Genomic DNA, 18,574 nt, shown 5'->3' with positions numbered 1-18,574 from the left:
GGAGAAGGCACAAATTACTAATATTAGTAATTAGAAATTAAAAGAAGTGACATCACTACAGATCACATGGAAGTTAATAGGATAATAAAGGAATACTATGAACAACTCTATGCCCACAAGTTTGATAACCTAGATGAAATGGATCAATTCCTTGAAAAACACAATCTACCAAAACTCACACAAGGAGAAATAGACAATATGAATAGACTTATATTTATTAAAGAAATTGAATCAATAATTAATTACCTTCCAAAAAAAGAAAGCAGCAGGCCTGAATAGGTTTAATGGTAAATTTTACAAAACATTTAAGGAAGAAATTTACCAATTTTCTACAATCTCTCTCAGAAGGTACAAGCAGAGGGAATACCTCCTAACTTAGTCTATGAGGCCAGCATTACTGTAATACCGAAACCAGACAAAGACATTACAAGAAAAGTACAGATCAATATCTCTCATGAACATAGATGCAAAAGTCCTCAAAATATTAGCAAATCAAATCCAAAAATGTATAAAAAGAATCATATATCATGACCAAAGGGATTTATCTCAGGTTTGGAAGGCTGGTTCAACATTCAGAAATCAATTAATATAATCCATCTTGTAAACAATAGCAAAATAGAAAAATCACATGATCATATCAATAGATGCAGCAAAAGCATTTGACAAAAGTTCAACACTTATTCATGATAAAAAAAAAATTCGCAGTAAACTAGGAATATAGGAGAACTGTCTCAACTTGGTAAAGACTACAAAAAATCTACAGCTAACATACTTAATGATGATAAATTTGAAGCTTTCCCACTAAGATCAGGTACAAGACAAGGATGTTCCCTCTCATCACTCCTTTCAACATTTTATTGGAAGTCCTTGCTGATTCAATAGGCAAGAAAAGGAAATACAAACTATACAGATTGAGAAAGAAGACATAAAACTGCCTTTGTTCACAGATGATACATTCATCTATGCAGAAAATCTGTAGCGAGGTTGCACGATAGGTTAACATGTGAAAGTCAATTGCTTTCCTACATATCAACAATGAACAAGTGGAATTATAAATTAAAAGCACAATACCATTTACATTAGCAACCCAAAAGTGAAATAATTAGGCATAAATCTAACAACATATATATATAATATCTTTATGAAGAAAACTACAAAACTGATGAATGAAATCAAAGAACTAAAAAAATGGAGATACTCCATGTTCATAGGTAGGAAGATTCAATATTGTCTAGAAGTCAGTTCTTCTCAACTTGATCTACAGATTCAATGCAATCCCAGTCAAAATCCCAGCAAGGCATTTTATGATTATCAACAAACTGATTCTAGAGTTTATATGGAAAGACAAAAGACCCAGAATAGACAACACAATATTCAAGGAAAACAAAGTTGGAGGCCTGACACTACCCAACTTCAAGGCTTACTATAAAGCTACAGTAATCAAAACAGTGTGGCATTGGTGAAAGAAGAGACAAATAGATCAATGGAACAGAATAGAGACCCCAGAAATAGACCCTGTAAATACAGTCAACTGATCTTCGACAAAGGAGCCAAGACAACGGATCAGGTAGTCTTTCCAACAAATGGTGTTGGGACAATTGGACATCCATGTGCAAAAAAATAAATGAATCTAGATACAGACCTTACACCCTTCACAAAAACTAATTAAAAACAAATTATGGACTTCATGTAAAATGCAGAACTGTAAGACTCCTAGAAGATAGCATAGGAGAAAGCCTAGAAGACCTTGGGTATGATGATAACTTTTTGTTGTTGTTGTTAACCCTCACCCAAGGATATTTTTTTCCATTGATTTTTTCCAAGGGAAGGAGGGAGGTGAGGGAGAGAAACATCGATGTCTCACATCGATTGGTTGCCTCCTGCATGAGCCCCAACCAGGGCCGGGTATCGAACCTGCAACCCAGGTACATGCTCTTGACTGGTAATCGAATCCGGGGCCAATGCCCTAACTACTGAACCACACCGGCCAGGGCAATGATGATGCCTTTTTACATACACCACCAAAGACATGTTCCATGAAAGAAATAATTGGTAAGCACAACTTCAAATTAAAATTAAAGTATACAATTCAATGGTTTTTAGTATATTCATAGAGTTGTGCAATCACTCTAAGTTTAGGACATTTCCATCATCTACAAAAAAATCCTGTACTCATTGGCAGTCACTTTTCATTTCCCTGCAGCCCTGTGTAACTGCTAATTGACTTTCTATTTCTATAGATTTACCTATTCTGGGCATTTCATATAAGTGGAATTGTATATGTGGTCCTTTGTGACTGGCTTCTTCCAGTTAGCAAGGTTCATCCATGTTGGAGCATGTACTAGTACCTCATTCTTTTAATTGCCAAGTAACATTCTATCGTGTAGATATGAAATATTTTATTTATCCATTCATCAATTGATGGACATTTGGGCTGTTTCCATTTTTTGCCTACTATGAGTAAAGCTGCTGTGAACATAACTCCATGTTTAACATTTAGAGAAACTGCCAACCTGTTTTCCATATTGGCTAATATACAACGGTTTCAATTTCTCCACATGCTCTCCAACACATTGTTGTTATTATTATTATTATTATTATTTTCAATAATGGCCATCCTAATAGCTGTCAAAGGGAATCTCATTGTGGTTTTGATTTGCATTTCCCTAATAATTAGTGACGTTGAGAACCTTTCCACGTGCTTATTGGTTATTTGTATATCTTCTTTTAGAGAAATGTCTATTCAAACCCTTGCCCTTTTTTTTGTTTTTAATATCACAATTTAATATTTTATTGAACAGAATGTACTTTTTAGATTAATATACTTTATTTGTTAGAGCAGTTTTAGGCTTACAGAAAATTGAGCAGATTGTACAGAGTTTCCATATATCCTCTCTCTCCTCTGCCCAGTCTCCCCTATTATTAACATCTTGCACTAGTGTGGTACATTTGTTACAATTGATGAACCAATATTGATACATTATTATTGACTAGAGTCCACAGTTTACATTAAGGTTTACTCTTTATATTGTACAGTTCCATAAGTCTGACAAATGCATGATGCCGTGTAATCACCATTATAACATCATACAGAATAGTTTCACTGCCCTAAAAATCCCCTGCGGGGCACCTATTTATCCCTTCCTCTCTACTCCAAGCCCTTGCCAACTACTAATCTTTTTACTCTCTCTGTAGTTTTGCCTTTTCCAGCATGTCTTGTAGCTGAAATCACACAGCACGTACCCTTTTCAGACTGGCTCATTTTACTAAACAATATGTATTTAAGTTTCCTCCACATCTTTTCTTGGCTTAATGGGTCGTATCACGGCAGGGGTCTTGCCTGTTGGTACTCCCATTCCTAGATAGATTTTCTGTATTTTCATCTTTTTATTGCTGAATATTTCATTGCATGGATGCACCACTGTTTATCTATTCACCTTTGGAGGAACATTTTGGTTGCTTACAATTTTTTGCAATTAGAAATAAAGCTGCTATAAACCTTCGTGTGCAGGTTTTTGTGTGAATGTAGTTTTCAGCTTGTTTGGGTAAATGCTTTGGAGTGTAATCTCTGGATCATGTGGTAAGACTATATTTAGCTTTGTAAGAAACTGCCAAAGTGTCTTTTAAAGTGACTGCACCATTTTGCATTTCTACCAGTAAAAAATGAGAGTTGCTGTTGCTCCTCCACATTCTTGTCAGCATTTGATATTGTTGGTTTTTTGTTTGTTTGTTTGTTGGGCATTGTAATCGGTTGTAGTAGTATCTCACTATTTTAATTTGCAGTTCCCGAATGACATATGATGTTGAGCATCCTTTCATATGCTTATTTGACATCTCTATGTCTTCTCTGGTGAGGTATCTGTTCTGATCTTTTGCTCATTTTCAAATTGGGTTATTATCTCTTTATTATTGAATTGCAAGAATTATTTATATAGTCTGGATGTCGCTCAGACCCTTATCAGATATATGATTTGCAGTTTCTCTCTCTCTCATTCTATGGCTTGTCTTTTTAATTTTTTGATGGTAACATCTGCAGCACAAAAGTTGGTTTTGTATAGTCAAACGGTTTTAGCTCCTAATCGCTTGCATTCCTATCACGTGTGGCTAGAGGGTCCGGGGGCAGAAACAAAAGTAAGCCCGAGGACCGGCAGTGGAAACCGCAGGGAGAGAGACGCCCGTAGAGAGGCACTGAAGCAAAGACACGGGTGGAGCAGGGGAGGGGCGCCGGGGGTCTGAGTAAGGGCTGCCCCGCTCGCTCTGGGGGCCCCTGACCAGTGTTCCCAGGGTGGGTCCTGTTCGCTTTTAGCCGGACAGACGTGCTGGCTTCACCGCCAGAATCCTGCTCCCTCCTCTACTGCAGACTTGAGACGGGGGTAGCCCGGCAGGGGTCTTGCGCTTGCTACTCCCACCCCCGGCGAACTTCTCTGTACTTCTCTGAGAAAGGTCCCGCCCATGCAAAAGGAGCGGTCGAGGTCCCTCTGTAGTAAATACCAGTGTTTAACGTTCCTCAAGGGCAGGGACTCTGTTTCATTTCTCTTTGCATCTCTCAGCACCTAAACCCTGGCATACAGCCTTCCAACAAGTGCTCGTTCAAAGAGTGATAGAGGTGGGAGACCGTGGAGAGGGCCAGAGGGAGAGGCTATTGCTAGTTGCAGAGGGTGCGTGAATGCAGGGAGACTCGGGGAGCCCGGGCTGGGGAGAAGTTGTCTCTGCTGACAACAAGCGGAGCAGCTGAATAATTTCTGATTCCCACGGTCTGCAGGAGCTGATGGCTCCCGAGATAGGTTTGGGGTCGGAGAACCCTCTGCAGACAGAGCGCAGAGACTTAAGCGGACGCCACCTGCGAGCCGCGTCCGGGGAGGGGGGGGGGAGCGGCAGCGGGCGGAGCCTGGGGCGCGCGGGCCCGCGGAGGTCGCCGAGCCTCTCCTCCTTCCCCTCCCCGCCGCCTCCACCTGGCTCCGCCCCTCGCTCGCCGAGCTCCCCTCCTCCCTCCTCCAAGGACAGTGTGTGTGCGAGAAAGCGGCCTCCGGGAAGAGCCCGAACAAAAAGGCAAGAGGGGCCCTAGGGTAGCGAGCGAGGGGAAAAGGCGAGGGCGACGCCCCGGGAGGAGCGGGGGGGAGCGGAAAGGGGCCGCGGGGGACAGAAGGGGTGCTGTGGCATCAGCCCCGCGAGCCGAGGGGGGATGGGGAGAGCAGCGGCGGAGAGCCCGAGCCTCCCGCGAGGCCCGCGTCCCGCAGCTCGCGGCGCGGCCCCGCTCCCCGGACGCAGGGATGGGCGCGAGGCGCTGGGACCTCGCGGCCCTCGGCTGCCAGGCTCGCGTCCTGGCACTCATCCAGGTCAAATCAGTGCACCTGCGATGCTGCCTCCGTTTCCTCCTGCCTCTCTACACACGTGATTTTATGTTTAGGTTTTAATATGTCTTTATTTTCAGGTAGGTGTCCCTGTGGATCTATAAAGGATGCTTATGTTTGGATCTGCGTGCATTTCTGTGTCCTGTGCCTGTGTAACTGTCTTAGGCAAGCAGAGGAATCTGAGCAGTTTTATTGGGATCAGCACTACTAACCTCCTTGCTCTGGTGAATTCTCTCCCTCACCAAAGCCTCCCAAAGTGAGAGAAAGAAAAAACGGAGGGGAAAAGGGATCAGCATATTCATGTTTTGTTCTTTCCAAATTTTTGCCCTCCTATTTGCACCAGCCAATTAGCCTTTCCGATTTTAAGAACAGTAGAAATTTGGACATGAACACTGGTTAAATAGGAGAGTGTCTCTATCCATGTGTTTATATTTCTTTCAGTATTTGGCACTATATGCTTTCTTATGCCCTCTTTGTATCTGTATGTGTTAGAAGTACAGAGAATATGAAGCTGTATCTTTATCTAAACACATTTAAAATTTTCATATGTATTTGTGTGCATTTCGTGGTGTTCATCAGTTCACTGATGCTTTCAACAAGTTTTTATTGAACTCCTGTTATGTGCGTAGCCTGCGCTAGGTTTTGGTAGGCTTTGGGAGAGTTTTAAGAAATTGACATGATCCCTTCCTGGGGTAGTTTTCAGTCTAGTTAGGGAAAATAACTTTAGCAATTATCTAGTCTAGGGATCTGCAAACTTTTTCTGTAAAAGGCCAGATGGTAAATATTTTAGGCTTTGCGGGGCATCTGATCTCTGTCACCATAATCTACTCTGTTGTAGCACTAAAGCAGCTATAGATGACACATGAAAGAATGAGAGTGGTATGGACATTGAAATTTCAATGGAAATGAGCATAATTTTCACATCATAAAATTGTTTTTTCAAATGTTTAAAATGCAAAAGCCTTGCCCTAGCTGTTTTGGCCTAGTGGTTAGAGCATCTGCCTTCAGACTGAAGGGTCCTGGGTTCGATTCCAGTGAAGAGCATGTACTTGGTTTCAGGCCTGATCCCTGGCCCCAGTCAGGGTGCGTGCAGGAGGCAACCAATTGATGTATCTCTCTCTCATAGATGTTTCTCTCTGTTTCTCTCTCCCTTCCACTCTCTCTGAAAAGCAATGGAAAAAAATATCCTTGGGTGAGGATTTAAAAAAATAAATAAGTAAAATGTAAAAGCCTTTCTTAATTTGTTCCCATACAAAAACATGAGAAGGACTGGATTTGGTCTGTGGGTTGTAATTTGCTGACCCCTGATCTAGTCTAACTTTTTCAATACATAATAAGCAATTAAAATACTACATAAAGTAGTAATTAAGTACTACATGAATGATCCGGTACCAGACAATATATTATTAGAGGGGGTCCAAAAAGGAGCCCTCGACCTTTGGTCGTCAATGAAGGCTTAATAGGTTTGGTAAGGGTACAACTAAGACACGGGTCTTAAATGATGGAACAGGATATTGATCTGTGGAAAAGGCCCACAGATCAATGAGAAACTGCATAGCCTTCTGGAAAAGGAATGCGGTGTATCCAGGCACAGAAGTGGGGAGGAGCAAAGTAATGTTCAGGTGATGATGAAACAGAATTCATGGGAGCAAAAGTTGAAGCTCTAGGCAAGAGCTAGATCATGGGAGCTTTGAATGTGAACCCAAGAAATTTGGACTTTATCTGTCAGCACTGATTATATGAAGTATGTCTGTGAATCTGTGTCTCTTCATAACACTATCTGTTTGTGTATGTCTGTCTTCATGAGTGTCTTATTGTGTGCATTTTATTGGCTTGTGTGTGGATCCGTGTTTATGTGGCCTATGTCTTTATCTGCAGCTACCCTGTTTTCCCAGATGCACAGCAGAAACATGATCTGTGCTTAAGGTCATCGCCCTCTGTTCATGTGAATGAATCCTCTCTCCACTGAGGCCTCGGGTCCATGACCTTCCCATGGAGGTTTATTTTGTGTCTCTAATAGAGTGGAGAAGGGAAACACAAGGAGAGGGAGACCAGCTATTGCGCTAGGCAATTCAGATGGAAAGAGGCGGTGAGGATGGACGAGACAGGGGTGATAATAAGGAGGGAGAATACTCAGATTTGGTAACTTTTGATTCTGAGAGTAAGGAGGAAATAAATTTAAAAATTAAAGAGTTTAGACTGGATAACTGGGAGAGTGATGATTCCATTGGCATTTTATGGATACAAAAGTATGTCTTGTGTGTTCCTTTGAGAGAAAGAAGCCCTAAAGACAAAATATGAAGGTGGACACATGTCTTACGCACATGGCTGTGTACATGTGACAGTGATTTTGTGTTACTCTTCTCCTTTGACAGTATGTAATGTGAGGGACAGAGCCTGAAGACAAAGAATCAAGAGATGCTCAGGAGCCAAAGAACCTGAGAGGGATGGGGAAAAGCCAGAGAAAGTCCCTAACCCATCCTGAGCTGACACTGTTAACTTGCCCAAGCTCTGCTGTACCTTTAACCCTTAAACTCCAGGTCCCACTTAGCCCAATTCCGTAACACCCAGCCCTAATCTTAGCCATAACCCAACCTATCTTCACTTTTCTGCTCCCACTTTGCTGGGTCTCATCTGATTCCTATCCTCTGCAGCAGCCCTTCCCTTCATTAAAAGGAAGGAATCCTTAAGGCTAACTTAACTCTCCTTCCTTTCTCATTTCTGTTCAGTGAATCGTCCTTCTCCTTGCCCTTTGCTTATGCTACAAATAGGCTCCAATTGGAGGGATTAGCCAGGACTTTTGCACTCTCAGGCTTGATGACTGTGACATTTCAGCTTGTCACTCTGGGGTGTGGCTCTCTTTTGGAAGACATTCAAGCTCTCAGGCTGCAAAGCCCAGACTCAGCCTAGTGGGAGAGCTTGACTGAAGTGGTTCTGTCCAGTCTAACAGCCATTTCCAGAGCTTGTAGCACCTTGATCCAGCTGTGTCTTAACTGATTACTATCTTGAATTCTAGAGTGGATCATGACTCATGAAGAGCATCATGCAGCCAGAACCCTGGGGATTGGCAAAGCCATCGCCGTATTAACCTCTGGTGGAGATGCCCAAGGTAAGGAGGAGGGCCCTGCTTGGCTAGTGACAAAATACATGGCTGATGGGCCCCCTTGAGCATCTTGACTCCCATTAGCCTATAGAGTGAACTATCCTCCTGCTACAGATTCACACTGGAATCTTGGGTTTTCCTAAAAATCCCTGTCAGGTCAAGTGCTTTGGATTTTATTTCCTCTACTTTTATTTACCTAAATCTTCATAAAATTTATTTCCAAATTTCTCAGAAGATGTGGGTCCATTTTGGTCCTTTGGTACCTAAAAACTGGTGTTTTCTCAAAGAACATTGGAAAGAAAGGGACTGACAATATAAAATGATTGAAAAGGCAGTAGGTAGATTCATTTCAAGTCCTTTGGAAATGGTGGGAAAGGAGGAGACCCAGAATTGGTATTTGGTGGGCTCCAGCTGGCTCTTACTTATCAACTCTGCTGACCAGGGTCAGGCACCTCACTCTTACAGCACGTGTCCTACTAGATACAGTTCTGCTTCATCCTCTGTTTTCTCTGGACTTCCTCCCCTTCCATCCCTCTGGCGTGTGAACACACAGAACAGCAGCAGTTATTCAGTGTGGATCCATGGTGCAGGTGGGCAGGTGGGCAGAAAGCCAGAGAGAACCCATTTCCGGATTGCATTTAAGAAACCCAGGAGTCAGAAAAATCAGGTGTATGGTAAAATGAGGTGGGAGATAGGGGATGTGTGATTTATTTTACTTTTTTCCCTCCTTTGATGGTCTTGTATATTCTAATTTAATACTTTGAAGAGAGGGAGAATCTCTTTGAAAGGGATACCAGGCCATGGAGGCTATTATGAGAAAGAGAGAAAGAGATTTCAGCTAGTCTCCCCTTCTTCTGCATCACTCTCCCTAGGCTTCCCAAGACTTTATATTAAGCACCCACTTTGTATAGAGAGCCCTGTTTTGTATGTTGCAAAGAAGGTGATTTCCTTTGGGAACTTACAGTTTAATAAGAAAAGATACCATACATTACTAGAATTCTTATGTAGGGCACATAAATAACAATTTTCAAATATGCCATAACCAAATAGAATCCACTTATATAATGAAATGATAGGCCCTGATTGGATTAACAGGGAAAACTTCACAGAGAAGATAGATTTCAAGAAACTGAACTCTTCATTACCTAAAGTGCTTAGAACAGTGCCTGGTATATAGTAAGTACTCAATAAATGTATTACTAATTAAATAAAGTGAATAATGGAGCATCTGCTGTGTGCCAAGCAGGATGCTAAGCACTAAGGCTACATTAATGAAGATGTCACACGTCTTTGCTCCTAAGATCCTTCTTATTAGTGTGTTAGTAAAGCCAGACTTTAAGTATCTTTTAAAACTAACGTTTGTTTAATTATAATTGTGATACATATTATGTATAGGAGAATGCTGGAATGAGGAAGCTGAGGAAGGAGGGCGCGGGGGCCTGAGTTTAGAATAGCGGCCGGATTAAGAACACAGAGCCTGAGTCGAGGCATAGAGACTGTTGATCTGGCTTCTGCCACTTCTCTCTTCTCTCCTGGAAAGAATCCTGTGCCAATACTGAGTTCTTCAGCATAAACTTGGAGTGTTGATCCTAAAACCTGGGTAGTAGGATGGCCTGTGGAATTGGATTGTCAGATTATGGGAAGCGAGGACCTGCTAAAAAATCCAAGTGAGCCACACAGAGTTATAAAAGTATGAAACAGAAGAGCTTTCTGGAAAGGAAAGAGGTAAAAAAAAAAAGGCTTATAATGTAACGTGGGTCTAAGAGCCACAGAGCCCTTCCAGCCTCTGATCCTGAGCAGAGAGACCCTCTTATTCTAGAGATGACCAGCACCTTCCTTAAGGGGAAGATCATCTTCCATGAAGGCAGGGGCTGTTGACAGGCCAATTTCTGGAGGGCCCACCTAAGACAAGGGCCATGGGATTCTATGGCAGAATCAGTGCACCCGGCCGGGGGATAGGTCAATCTGAGTCCACATAACATCACAGGCATGGCAGTAGGGACCAAGAGTGGTCGAGGATGAGTTAGGGAGGCAGGGAAGGAAAGGCAGCGTAGAGCGGAGAGGCTCCAGCTGAAGGAGCGGCTGAAATACAGAAGCGGCCTGCCCAGAGTAAGTTTCCCGGCGCCTGGTCCTCCCAGGGAGAGAGCACAGAAGTGTGTTTTCCCTGGAGGCTAGGGCCACATGGGAAAACGAGGTTGGGCTCTGTAAAATCCATGGAAGCTGTAGCTCTGTCATTCCCTGAGCCCTAGCAAAGCTAATAAAGTAGAAGAGTGGCCAGGATGAGACATCCTGAGCTCAAAAGCTGGGCTGATTAGATACCAAATTCTAATTTCCTTTCCAGCCCCAGCCCCCCAAACCAGGCCACACTTGGCCTTATGAAGTCAGCACGTTCTGTCAGAAAGGACCCCAATCACCTGCTCGAGCCCTCTTTCTTCAGACAGGCATATTCTTTTATTTTTATAGGGCTACAGGAACAGGGATTCTACTATCTCTCTGCTGTTCCAGGAGTTATAATTTTTAATGACATATTCATCAGAAAGTGTCATTTACATCTAACAAACATTCCTCATATTTGGAATTAAGTAATTTTTTTTCTTATTCAAAGTTCAGTTAAGATAGAAAGAAACTTTTTAGCATCCGCTTTCAAAAAGATAGTGACCAAGTCACTTATTAGTATTTTTCTCTTATCTTGTAGAGAACCGTCACCCGTAGTTCTTTTCCCCAAAGCCTCTTTCCAACAGGCTGCAATTGGAGACTCCAAATTACATGCTTCTGATGTCCTCCAGAGCCCCTCCTAGCTGCACCCAGAATACCCCCTGGACGGTGCCTGTAATCTTATCCTTGCTTCTAATAGGTTAGACAGCTGCTCCTAGAGAGTTATTTAGGACAACATGGAACAGCCAAGGAGAGCCTGGCCAGGGCTGGCCTGGGGCCAGAATAGGCCAATGAGATTGGATAGCAGAGTCCAAAGAATTACTGGGACTCCCTGGTATAAACTATCTATATACCCCAGTCTGTGATTTCTAGGGAACTAGAGGTTGGAAACACAGGTCCAGGGACATAAAGGGTGTCTTACAACTTGATTTGTAGGAAAATACACAGATGTCCAATTTAGAGGCAGGAAAGATGACCTCTAGAAGTTGGTAGCGTTGAAGTAAGAAGAAGGCAGAGGGATGAGAGAAGAGAAAGAATCTTTTCTTGAGGGAATTTTCTTCTACCCAGTGGACTTAGGTATTTCATGCCCACCATCTGTTGTTTGCTTTACACTTAAAACCTTTTAAGTCATTTTTTTTTCTTAAATCTTTTCTCCCCTATTCTTACTCAGCTCAAGAGCAGGAAACAGTGTTCTGAGCTTATATTTCTGAAGAATGTTTTTTCGTTATTTCTTAAGATGACACATTTGTACCCCAGAATTCTAGGTATCCAATAGAGAATCCCATAGACCTGTGGAAGTCTAGAAAATAAACAGTAGCTTCATATCTGCCGTGATCTTACTGAGTTAACTTTATTCATCTTTCCTAAAGAATTGGTGGCTTTGCGATGACTCTGACTTTGATCTCTTCATACACACAGGCTTTTCTTAGAGCTTCTGAGAAGCCCCTCCCTTCACAGATCTTTCGGGTTAGCTTTCTTCAATTCGAGGGTGTTAACTCAGGCTCCTAGCCTTCTTGGGGCTTTGCCTCCGTGATTCGTAAGTAAGCTTTGATATCAGTGCTCACCAATGACCTCTCGCTGGCAAGCCCAACCTTGCAGTTGTTACTTTAATTATCAGAAGCATTAGACACTGTTCCTACTTCTTAAAACTGTCCCCTATGGCTTCGAAGACATTGCTAAGTCCTGGCGTCCTTTTGTGTTTCTGGTTGCTCCTTATAGTTTCCTTCCTGGATTCCCTCAGCCCCTGCACATCCCTTTGATGTTGGTTTTCCTCAGGGTTCCATTCGTTGCCCTTTTCCCTTCTCTCTCTCTCTTTTTTTTTTAAATATATCTTTATTGATTTCAGAGAGAGGAAAGGAGAGGGAGAGAGAGAGATAGAAACATCAATGATGAGAGAGTCATCGATCGGCTGTAGCCCGCAACCGGGCATATGCTCTGGCCGGGAATCGAACCCCGATCGCCTGGATCCTAGGTCGACGCTCAACTGCTGAGCCACGCCCAGCCGGGCCCTTTTCCCTTCTGATTCTTCATATTCTCTTGAGACAGTCTCTTCAGGGTCCACATGCTGTCCCACAGGAACTCAGCATGTCCAAAGTTGAGTGCATCATCCCCACCCTTACCTTTCCAAATCGAAACCTGCTTCTGCTCAGGTAATTGCACCACAGCTTTACCCTTTGCCAAAGTCAGTCATGGGCATGTCCTCCTTCCTCTCCAAAACTTTGAAATCCAATCACATTGCTGATTAGATATAAGTCCTGTTGCTCCTGTTTCCTAGGTGTCTCCTGTCCAGTATGTCTGTTTTACAAGTGTCACTCTCCCAGCCTAGACCCTCATCATTTTTTGTCGGGGCTGTCTGATTGCCATCTAACCCTAGTGTCATCCCTTTCGGTCTGTCCTCTGTACTGCTGCCAGAGTCATCTGATATGGCTGTCTCGTCCTGTCCCTCTCAAATGCTTCAACGATTCTCCATAGTCGGCAACTTTTTTTGTGGGGGGTGGGGTGGGGGTTTGGTCACAGACCCTTTTAAGAATCATATGAAAGCTGTGGACCTTCTCCCAAAAGAAATGCCCATGCCCACGAAACCATCACCCGCGGATCCTTAGTCAGATACTGGCCAACAGAACGAAGGCCGGACCTTCTCGTGTCGCTGACAGATGCCTGTCCACCCGTGTAGCTCCACCTCACCACTTCCTATCTTATGTCTTATTCTTTATAATACTGAATTACCTAAGGTTATTTCTTGAAACTCACCTTTATTTGTGTTACTCTCCCTGCCTAGAACGCTTTCTCCCAAATTGTCCACTTGACAAAAAGGTTAAAAGGAACTTGTCCTTCGGGTCTCAGCACAGATCCCGCACAGCCGTCCCAGGCTTTCTGCTGGCAGCCGAGGTGCTCCTCCCCGTTCCCACTGCGCTCCCTACAGGTCTCCTGGGTAGGGATCCATGTTGTCCTCCTAATTCTTCGCAGGTCTCGAGGACCATTACCAACTCCTTTATCCCTGTATCCTTAGACTCTCTGGTCTTCTCTGCTGCATCCCCAGTGCCTTCATAGTACCAGGAACATGATAGGTATTCACTAAATGTTTGTTCAATGAGTGAACGGACCTCCAATATGATTTGGAGCTAATAGCCATGTAATACCAGCCTTTATCAGCCTGAAAAACAAAACAGCAACGAGAAACAGACATTCTGGTCTTTCTGATTCTCCTTTCCTGGTAGCTTTGGGCTTTGCAGTAATTCTGATGGATTTCTGTCTGGTGCTGCAGATTTTTCCGTCATTGGCTCCTCTGGTGCTCACTGGTAGATGGTACTTCCCCAGGTAGGGTTAAGGGCCATGTGAATAGATTTTAAATTGAAACAAAAGTATGTACTAGGAGATCTCGAATAATGGTGCACAGGAAGTTGATCTCTTACGGGGCTATGATTCCTTGAACATCACCATGAGTCCCTCTGCACATTTTAAGCCAGAGAATCTCAATTGTGTGATACACACATTGGAACATACACCAACTCACATGACACTAGAAATCTGTGTATGTGTGGAGACAGGTTGCTGAGCCTCAGAGAGTCATGTCTTTGTCCCGAAAAGCCTGCCGAAGCTGGATGTATGTCTAGATTCAGTGCCGAAGGCAAGGACAAACCTAGTACAGCCATTGAGGTTAGGAGGGCATAGCACGGAGGCCAGCAGTGTTGGTTTAGGCGTTTTAGGACTTGGTTTCAAATCTGAGCTTTCTAAGAGTACTAGCTCTGTGACCTTGACCTCTCAGAACTTCAGTTTCCAAAAATCTGTAAAATGGAGGCAACTCCAGGGTTGTGGAGAGGATTAATTGAGATGATGTTTGATAAACACTTAGCAGTGTCTAACACAGTAAACATTCAAGATTATTATTCCCCAGATTGCCCTGGCAAGGAAAGGTCTTAGGAAAGACAGGATTGGGGGCAGGGGGGAGGAAGGGGGTGTATGGAGCTGCATTAACATTGAGTGCAGTAATTCATTGTTAATTGGGAGGCCGGAAGACTTGGATGAAAGGAGTATTTTAGATTCAGAGAAAAGCCTAGGAAAAGGACTGTCTCATATCTTGGATTCCAGGGCTGATTTCCTTTCTAACTCCTATCTTTCCTCCTTGCAGGAATGAATGCTGCTGTCAGGGCTGTGGTCCGAGTTGGTATCTTTACTGGTGCCCGTGTCTTCTTTGTCCATGAGGTTGGTTCTCTGCTTTGTTCTCCATTTCTTTGTCTGTTGTCTGCTTAACCTGCCCCTTCCCTCTCCCCACTTTCTCTCTCCTTACCTCCCAGTTACATTGCTACGTCTGAGTTGTCTTGGCTCCCTGTCTGCATGAGCCACTCCTCCCCACTCTTGGCTTCTGTAATGATGGTAGGACCCAGGGATCTGCAGATTGGGTCCTCACGTTACCTGTTCAGTTTAAAGGAGGAAGTAACTCTCTTCCCTCCACCTCCCCCAAACAGAGGGGGGAGCTGAAACGAGTTAGCATTTCACAGCAAACCGTAAGTATATCCAGAGATAGAGCCGTAGGAGGAAAGAGTCTCTCTAGATTTCTGTAGTTTGCCTCACCTTCTGAGGTTCTAATTACTCTGTTTCCCTTCTTTTCGTTTCCTCTTGTTCTTGTCGCTCTTCTTTAGGTAAGGCCTAGCTGTCTTCTCTTAAATTTTATACTCTCTTCTCTTTTCAAGTCACATTCCTCTCCCTCCCTCCAACATCCCCTTTTCTTTTCCTCCGTTGTTACCAAAACCATCTGTTATCTAGTTCCCCTGGGAAGCAGATTGGAGGAAATGGGACTAGCCAAGAACAAGAGGAGTTAAGATTAAATATTAGGAAGGACATGAAAGAGGGTATTGAAAAAGTTAACATCGCCTTCCTTGGATTATGTTAGTCTCACAAGCATCCAGGAACCTGTAAAGGGAGCAGATTCCCCAAGAACCTCTTCCCAGGGTTCCTGTCTTGATCCGGGAGTTTCGGGAGAAGCCTGGCAGAGACTGAATGGGTCTGATGTGCCCCACAGGGTTATCAAGGCCTGGTGGATGGTGGCGATCACATCAGGGAAGCCACCTGGGAGAGCGTTTCGATGATGCTTCAGCTGGTACGTTCTGGAGGACGCCTGTCCCATGTTTTGTCCTTGCCTCACCTCATTCTGCTTTGGGCTCATGGTTTCCCCAGTTCCCTGCCATGTGGCTTGATGGGAAGGGATTCAGTGACAAGGCAGGGGCTATGTTTACCCTTTACTTTTTGCATTTGAAAATATCACCCTGGTTTCTTAAAGTGGGATAGGGAGTGAGGGTGTGATCATAGGACAGTTTGCTCTGTATATAAAGGTCATAGGCATGACTTGGGGAACTGGCATGTAAGCAAGTCCTGCTCTGGGGTCACGGGGAAGGCCTGGCCCTGAAAATAACCTTACCAGAGGACTGGAGCCAGAGCCAGAAGTAGGGCTGAAATATGCTAGTCCTCATGTGATGGTGATGAGGTGACCTGAAACCGGACCATTTAGGGAGGAAGGAACCCAGAGAGCCTTACAGAGTTTGAAAAACAAAAATTACCCCAGTTATATCCACAACCCTTTTTGCTACATTCTTTAAGTCATATACCCATTTTCTGAGTTACTGAAAAATCTACAAATTATATTTGTATTGCCATTCTTTACCTCAATCCCCTACAAATGCATGGGAAGAAATTTAATGTGCAGGGCTTAGTGGTAGTTCTATGCAGGTGATGGTGTCTGCCATAAAGAGGTCTGGGAATGAGCCAGAATTCTCCATCAGTGCCCCAAAGTCCTGGATATCAGGAGCTTATATGATTTTTGAACATAAGTATATTTACCTCTCTTGGGATATTTGTAAGTTCCTGGAAACTTAAGGCTTTCTATACTCAAAGCTCTTTTCCCTGTGAATACCAGGGTTTTGTGGCTCTTTCTGCTAGTACCGTAGATCCCAAGGAGCAAAGGGGAAAGACTGGCAGTGCCTGGTTACAATTAGAAATCACAGCATGGTAGTGAGGGGAAAATCCTGTCAAGCACATTGGGATGAACACAATCCAATAATGTCAGGCCAGTGAGGAGAATTTCCAGAGGGTAGAGATTATTTCAAAAGCCAACAGGAATCCATGTACTCCTTTGTTCTCTTTGAGGAAATCATTTGGATAAAAAGCCTTCAAGCAAATGGGTTGATTGTAGCAGCCTTCCAAGAAGTGTAACAGAATGTAGGAGTCATGCTGTGACGTCCCAGCCAGCATTATTGTTCCTTTCCTTGAGAAGGGACAGATGCCTCTTAAAGATGTCAGGAAACTTCCCAGGGAGCCACATGGTTATGTCAGCCTATCACTGTTGGAATAGGGGAAAACTTAGCATGTTGAGCCCGAATTCGGCTGTCATCTGGCGAGCTGACTTCTCCCTCTTCCCCAAAGGGAGGCACAGTGATTGGAAGTGCCCGGTGCAAGGACTTTCGGGAACGAGAGGGACGACTCCGAGCTGCCCACAACCTGGTGAAGCGTGGGATCACCAATCTGTGTGTCATTGGGGGTGATGGCAGCCTCACTGGAGCTGACACCTTCCGATCTGAGTGGAGTGGCTTGTTGAATGACCTCCAAAAAGCGGGTGAGACGTGGTTCTCATCAGTATTGCTTGTCGGTGCGCACACAGCCCTTCCCTCCCTTTGGAGAGAGTCGTTACCCAGACAAAATAGGCAGTCTTTGCCCTCCTTTTTCTGCCATTGCTTACAATTCCCACTGGCCCAGTTCCCTCTCTCTCTGGTCATTTGCTCTTCGGCATGCCGGGCACCTCACCCAGGGCTCCTGGTTTGCTTCCCATTGTCAGGTAAGATCACAGCTGAGGAGGCTACAAAGTCCAGCTACCTGAACATCGTGGGCCTGGTTGGCTCAATTGACAATGACTTTTGCGGCACCGATATGACCATTGGCACTGACTCTGCCCTGCACCGGATCATAGAGATTGTAGATGCCATCACAACTACGGCCCAGAGGTAAGGGGGCTGGGGATAGGCAACGTAGGAGGATGGCAACTGGGACAGGCCAAGGGCTACAAGCTAGAGAAGACAAAAGTGTTTGAGCTATGGTGACTATAATGACTAGTTTTCTGAGGCTAGAACACATTTTAACTAGGAATTATCCCTAGAGCACTGAAATTGCACTGTTCTCGAAATGCTGTAAGATTTGCTCTTGCCTCTGTCTAGGCCGCTGTCCAAACATGTAGCTCTGAGGTCTTGAATACCTCTGGAGTCTCCCAAATGATTAGTGTCCAGACTGAGATGAATCCAGGGAGCCCAAAACCCGAGCCACCCTTTCCAGCCACATCACAGAGATTATAGAGGCGTTACCACCACTGCTCAGCCATTAGGGGACTTGGAGGCAACGTGGGGGAATGGAGGGTGAGGGGTGGCAGTTTACCCCAGGAGACTCCTAGAGGATTCCAGGTTAGCCGAGTCCTCTCTTCACTTCTTTTCCCTTTCTCTCCTTCTCTTCCCTGGCCCCATCCCTTCCTGGAACAGAGCCTCAGTATTGACACCTTTTACTGCTGTGTTCCCTCAGGCCCAGGAAGGACAGACACCCTGTGGCTAAAGTGTTCCCCCTAGGTCTTCCTGTTCTCTCAGGAAACCTGCTGGAAGGCCTAGCAGCATAAATGCATCTCCCCGAGAGGTTACTGGGCCTAAATGTGGGTGGCACCTGATCTTGGCCGTAGGGACATTTGGACTGTGTAAGTGTCTGTCTCTTGCAGCCACCAGAGGACGTTTGTGCTAGAGGTGATGGGCCGGCACTGTGGGTAAGATCCCTGTCTCGACTTACTTATTCTGTGGCCCCAGCAGTAGCCCTTTCCTCTTCCCTGGAGAGTCCAGAGAGGCCTCCCAGTGGTGGCAGACCCGGGGGTGTACACGCTCCTCTCGGCGTGGCCCCTTTCCCTGTCTCCACTCCAGCTCCCACGCCTGCTGACATGTGCGTG

General features: G+C 44.5%; 1 protein-coding gene across 2 annotated transcripts in view; it reads left to right on the top strand.

Annotated features, from left to right (window-relative positions):
• The window catches only part of PFKM (phosphofructokinase, muscle), a 46,886-nt gene that overhangs the window by 18,330 nt on the left and 9,982 nt on the right, over nucleotides 1–18,574 (top strand). The window contains exons 1-7 of one of the 2 annotated variants that reach the window (XM_081129876.1): nucleotides 4,967–5,049; nucleotides 8,368–8,460; nucleotides 14,738–14,811; nucleotides 15,629–15,706; nucleotides 17,026–17,215; nucleotides 17,435–17,600; nucleotides 18,353–18,397. In XM_081129876.1, the coding sequence (XP_080986002.1) occupies nucleotides 8,376–8,460; nucleotides 14,738–14,811; nucleotides 15,629–15,706; nucleotides 17,026–17,215; nucleotides 17,435–17,600; nucleotides 18,353–18,397 (638 nt within the window). In that variant the 5' untranslated portion in view covers nucleotides 4,967–5,049; nucleotides 8,368–8,375. Of the gene's footprint in view, nucleotides 1–4,966; nucleotides 5,050–8,367; nucleotides 8,461–14,737; nucleotides 14,812–15,628; nucleotides 15,707–17,025; nucleotides 17,216–17,434; nucleotides 17,601–18,352; nucleotides 18,398–18,574 lie in introns of those variants that run through there. The other variant, XM_081129875.1, reaches the window with a different exon arrangement.

Source organism: Miniopterus schreibersii, assembly GCF_964146895.1.
Source record: "Miniopterus schreibersii genome assembly, chromosome: 2".
Lineage (NCBI taxonomy): Eukaryota > Metazoa > Chordata > Mammalia > Chiroptera > Miniopteridae > Miniopterus > Miniopterus schreibersii.
Note: the sequence above shows the minus strand (reverse complement) of the source record. Positions and strands in the feature narration are given on the sequence as shown.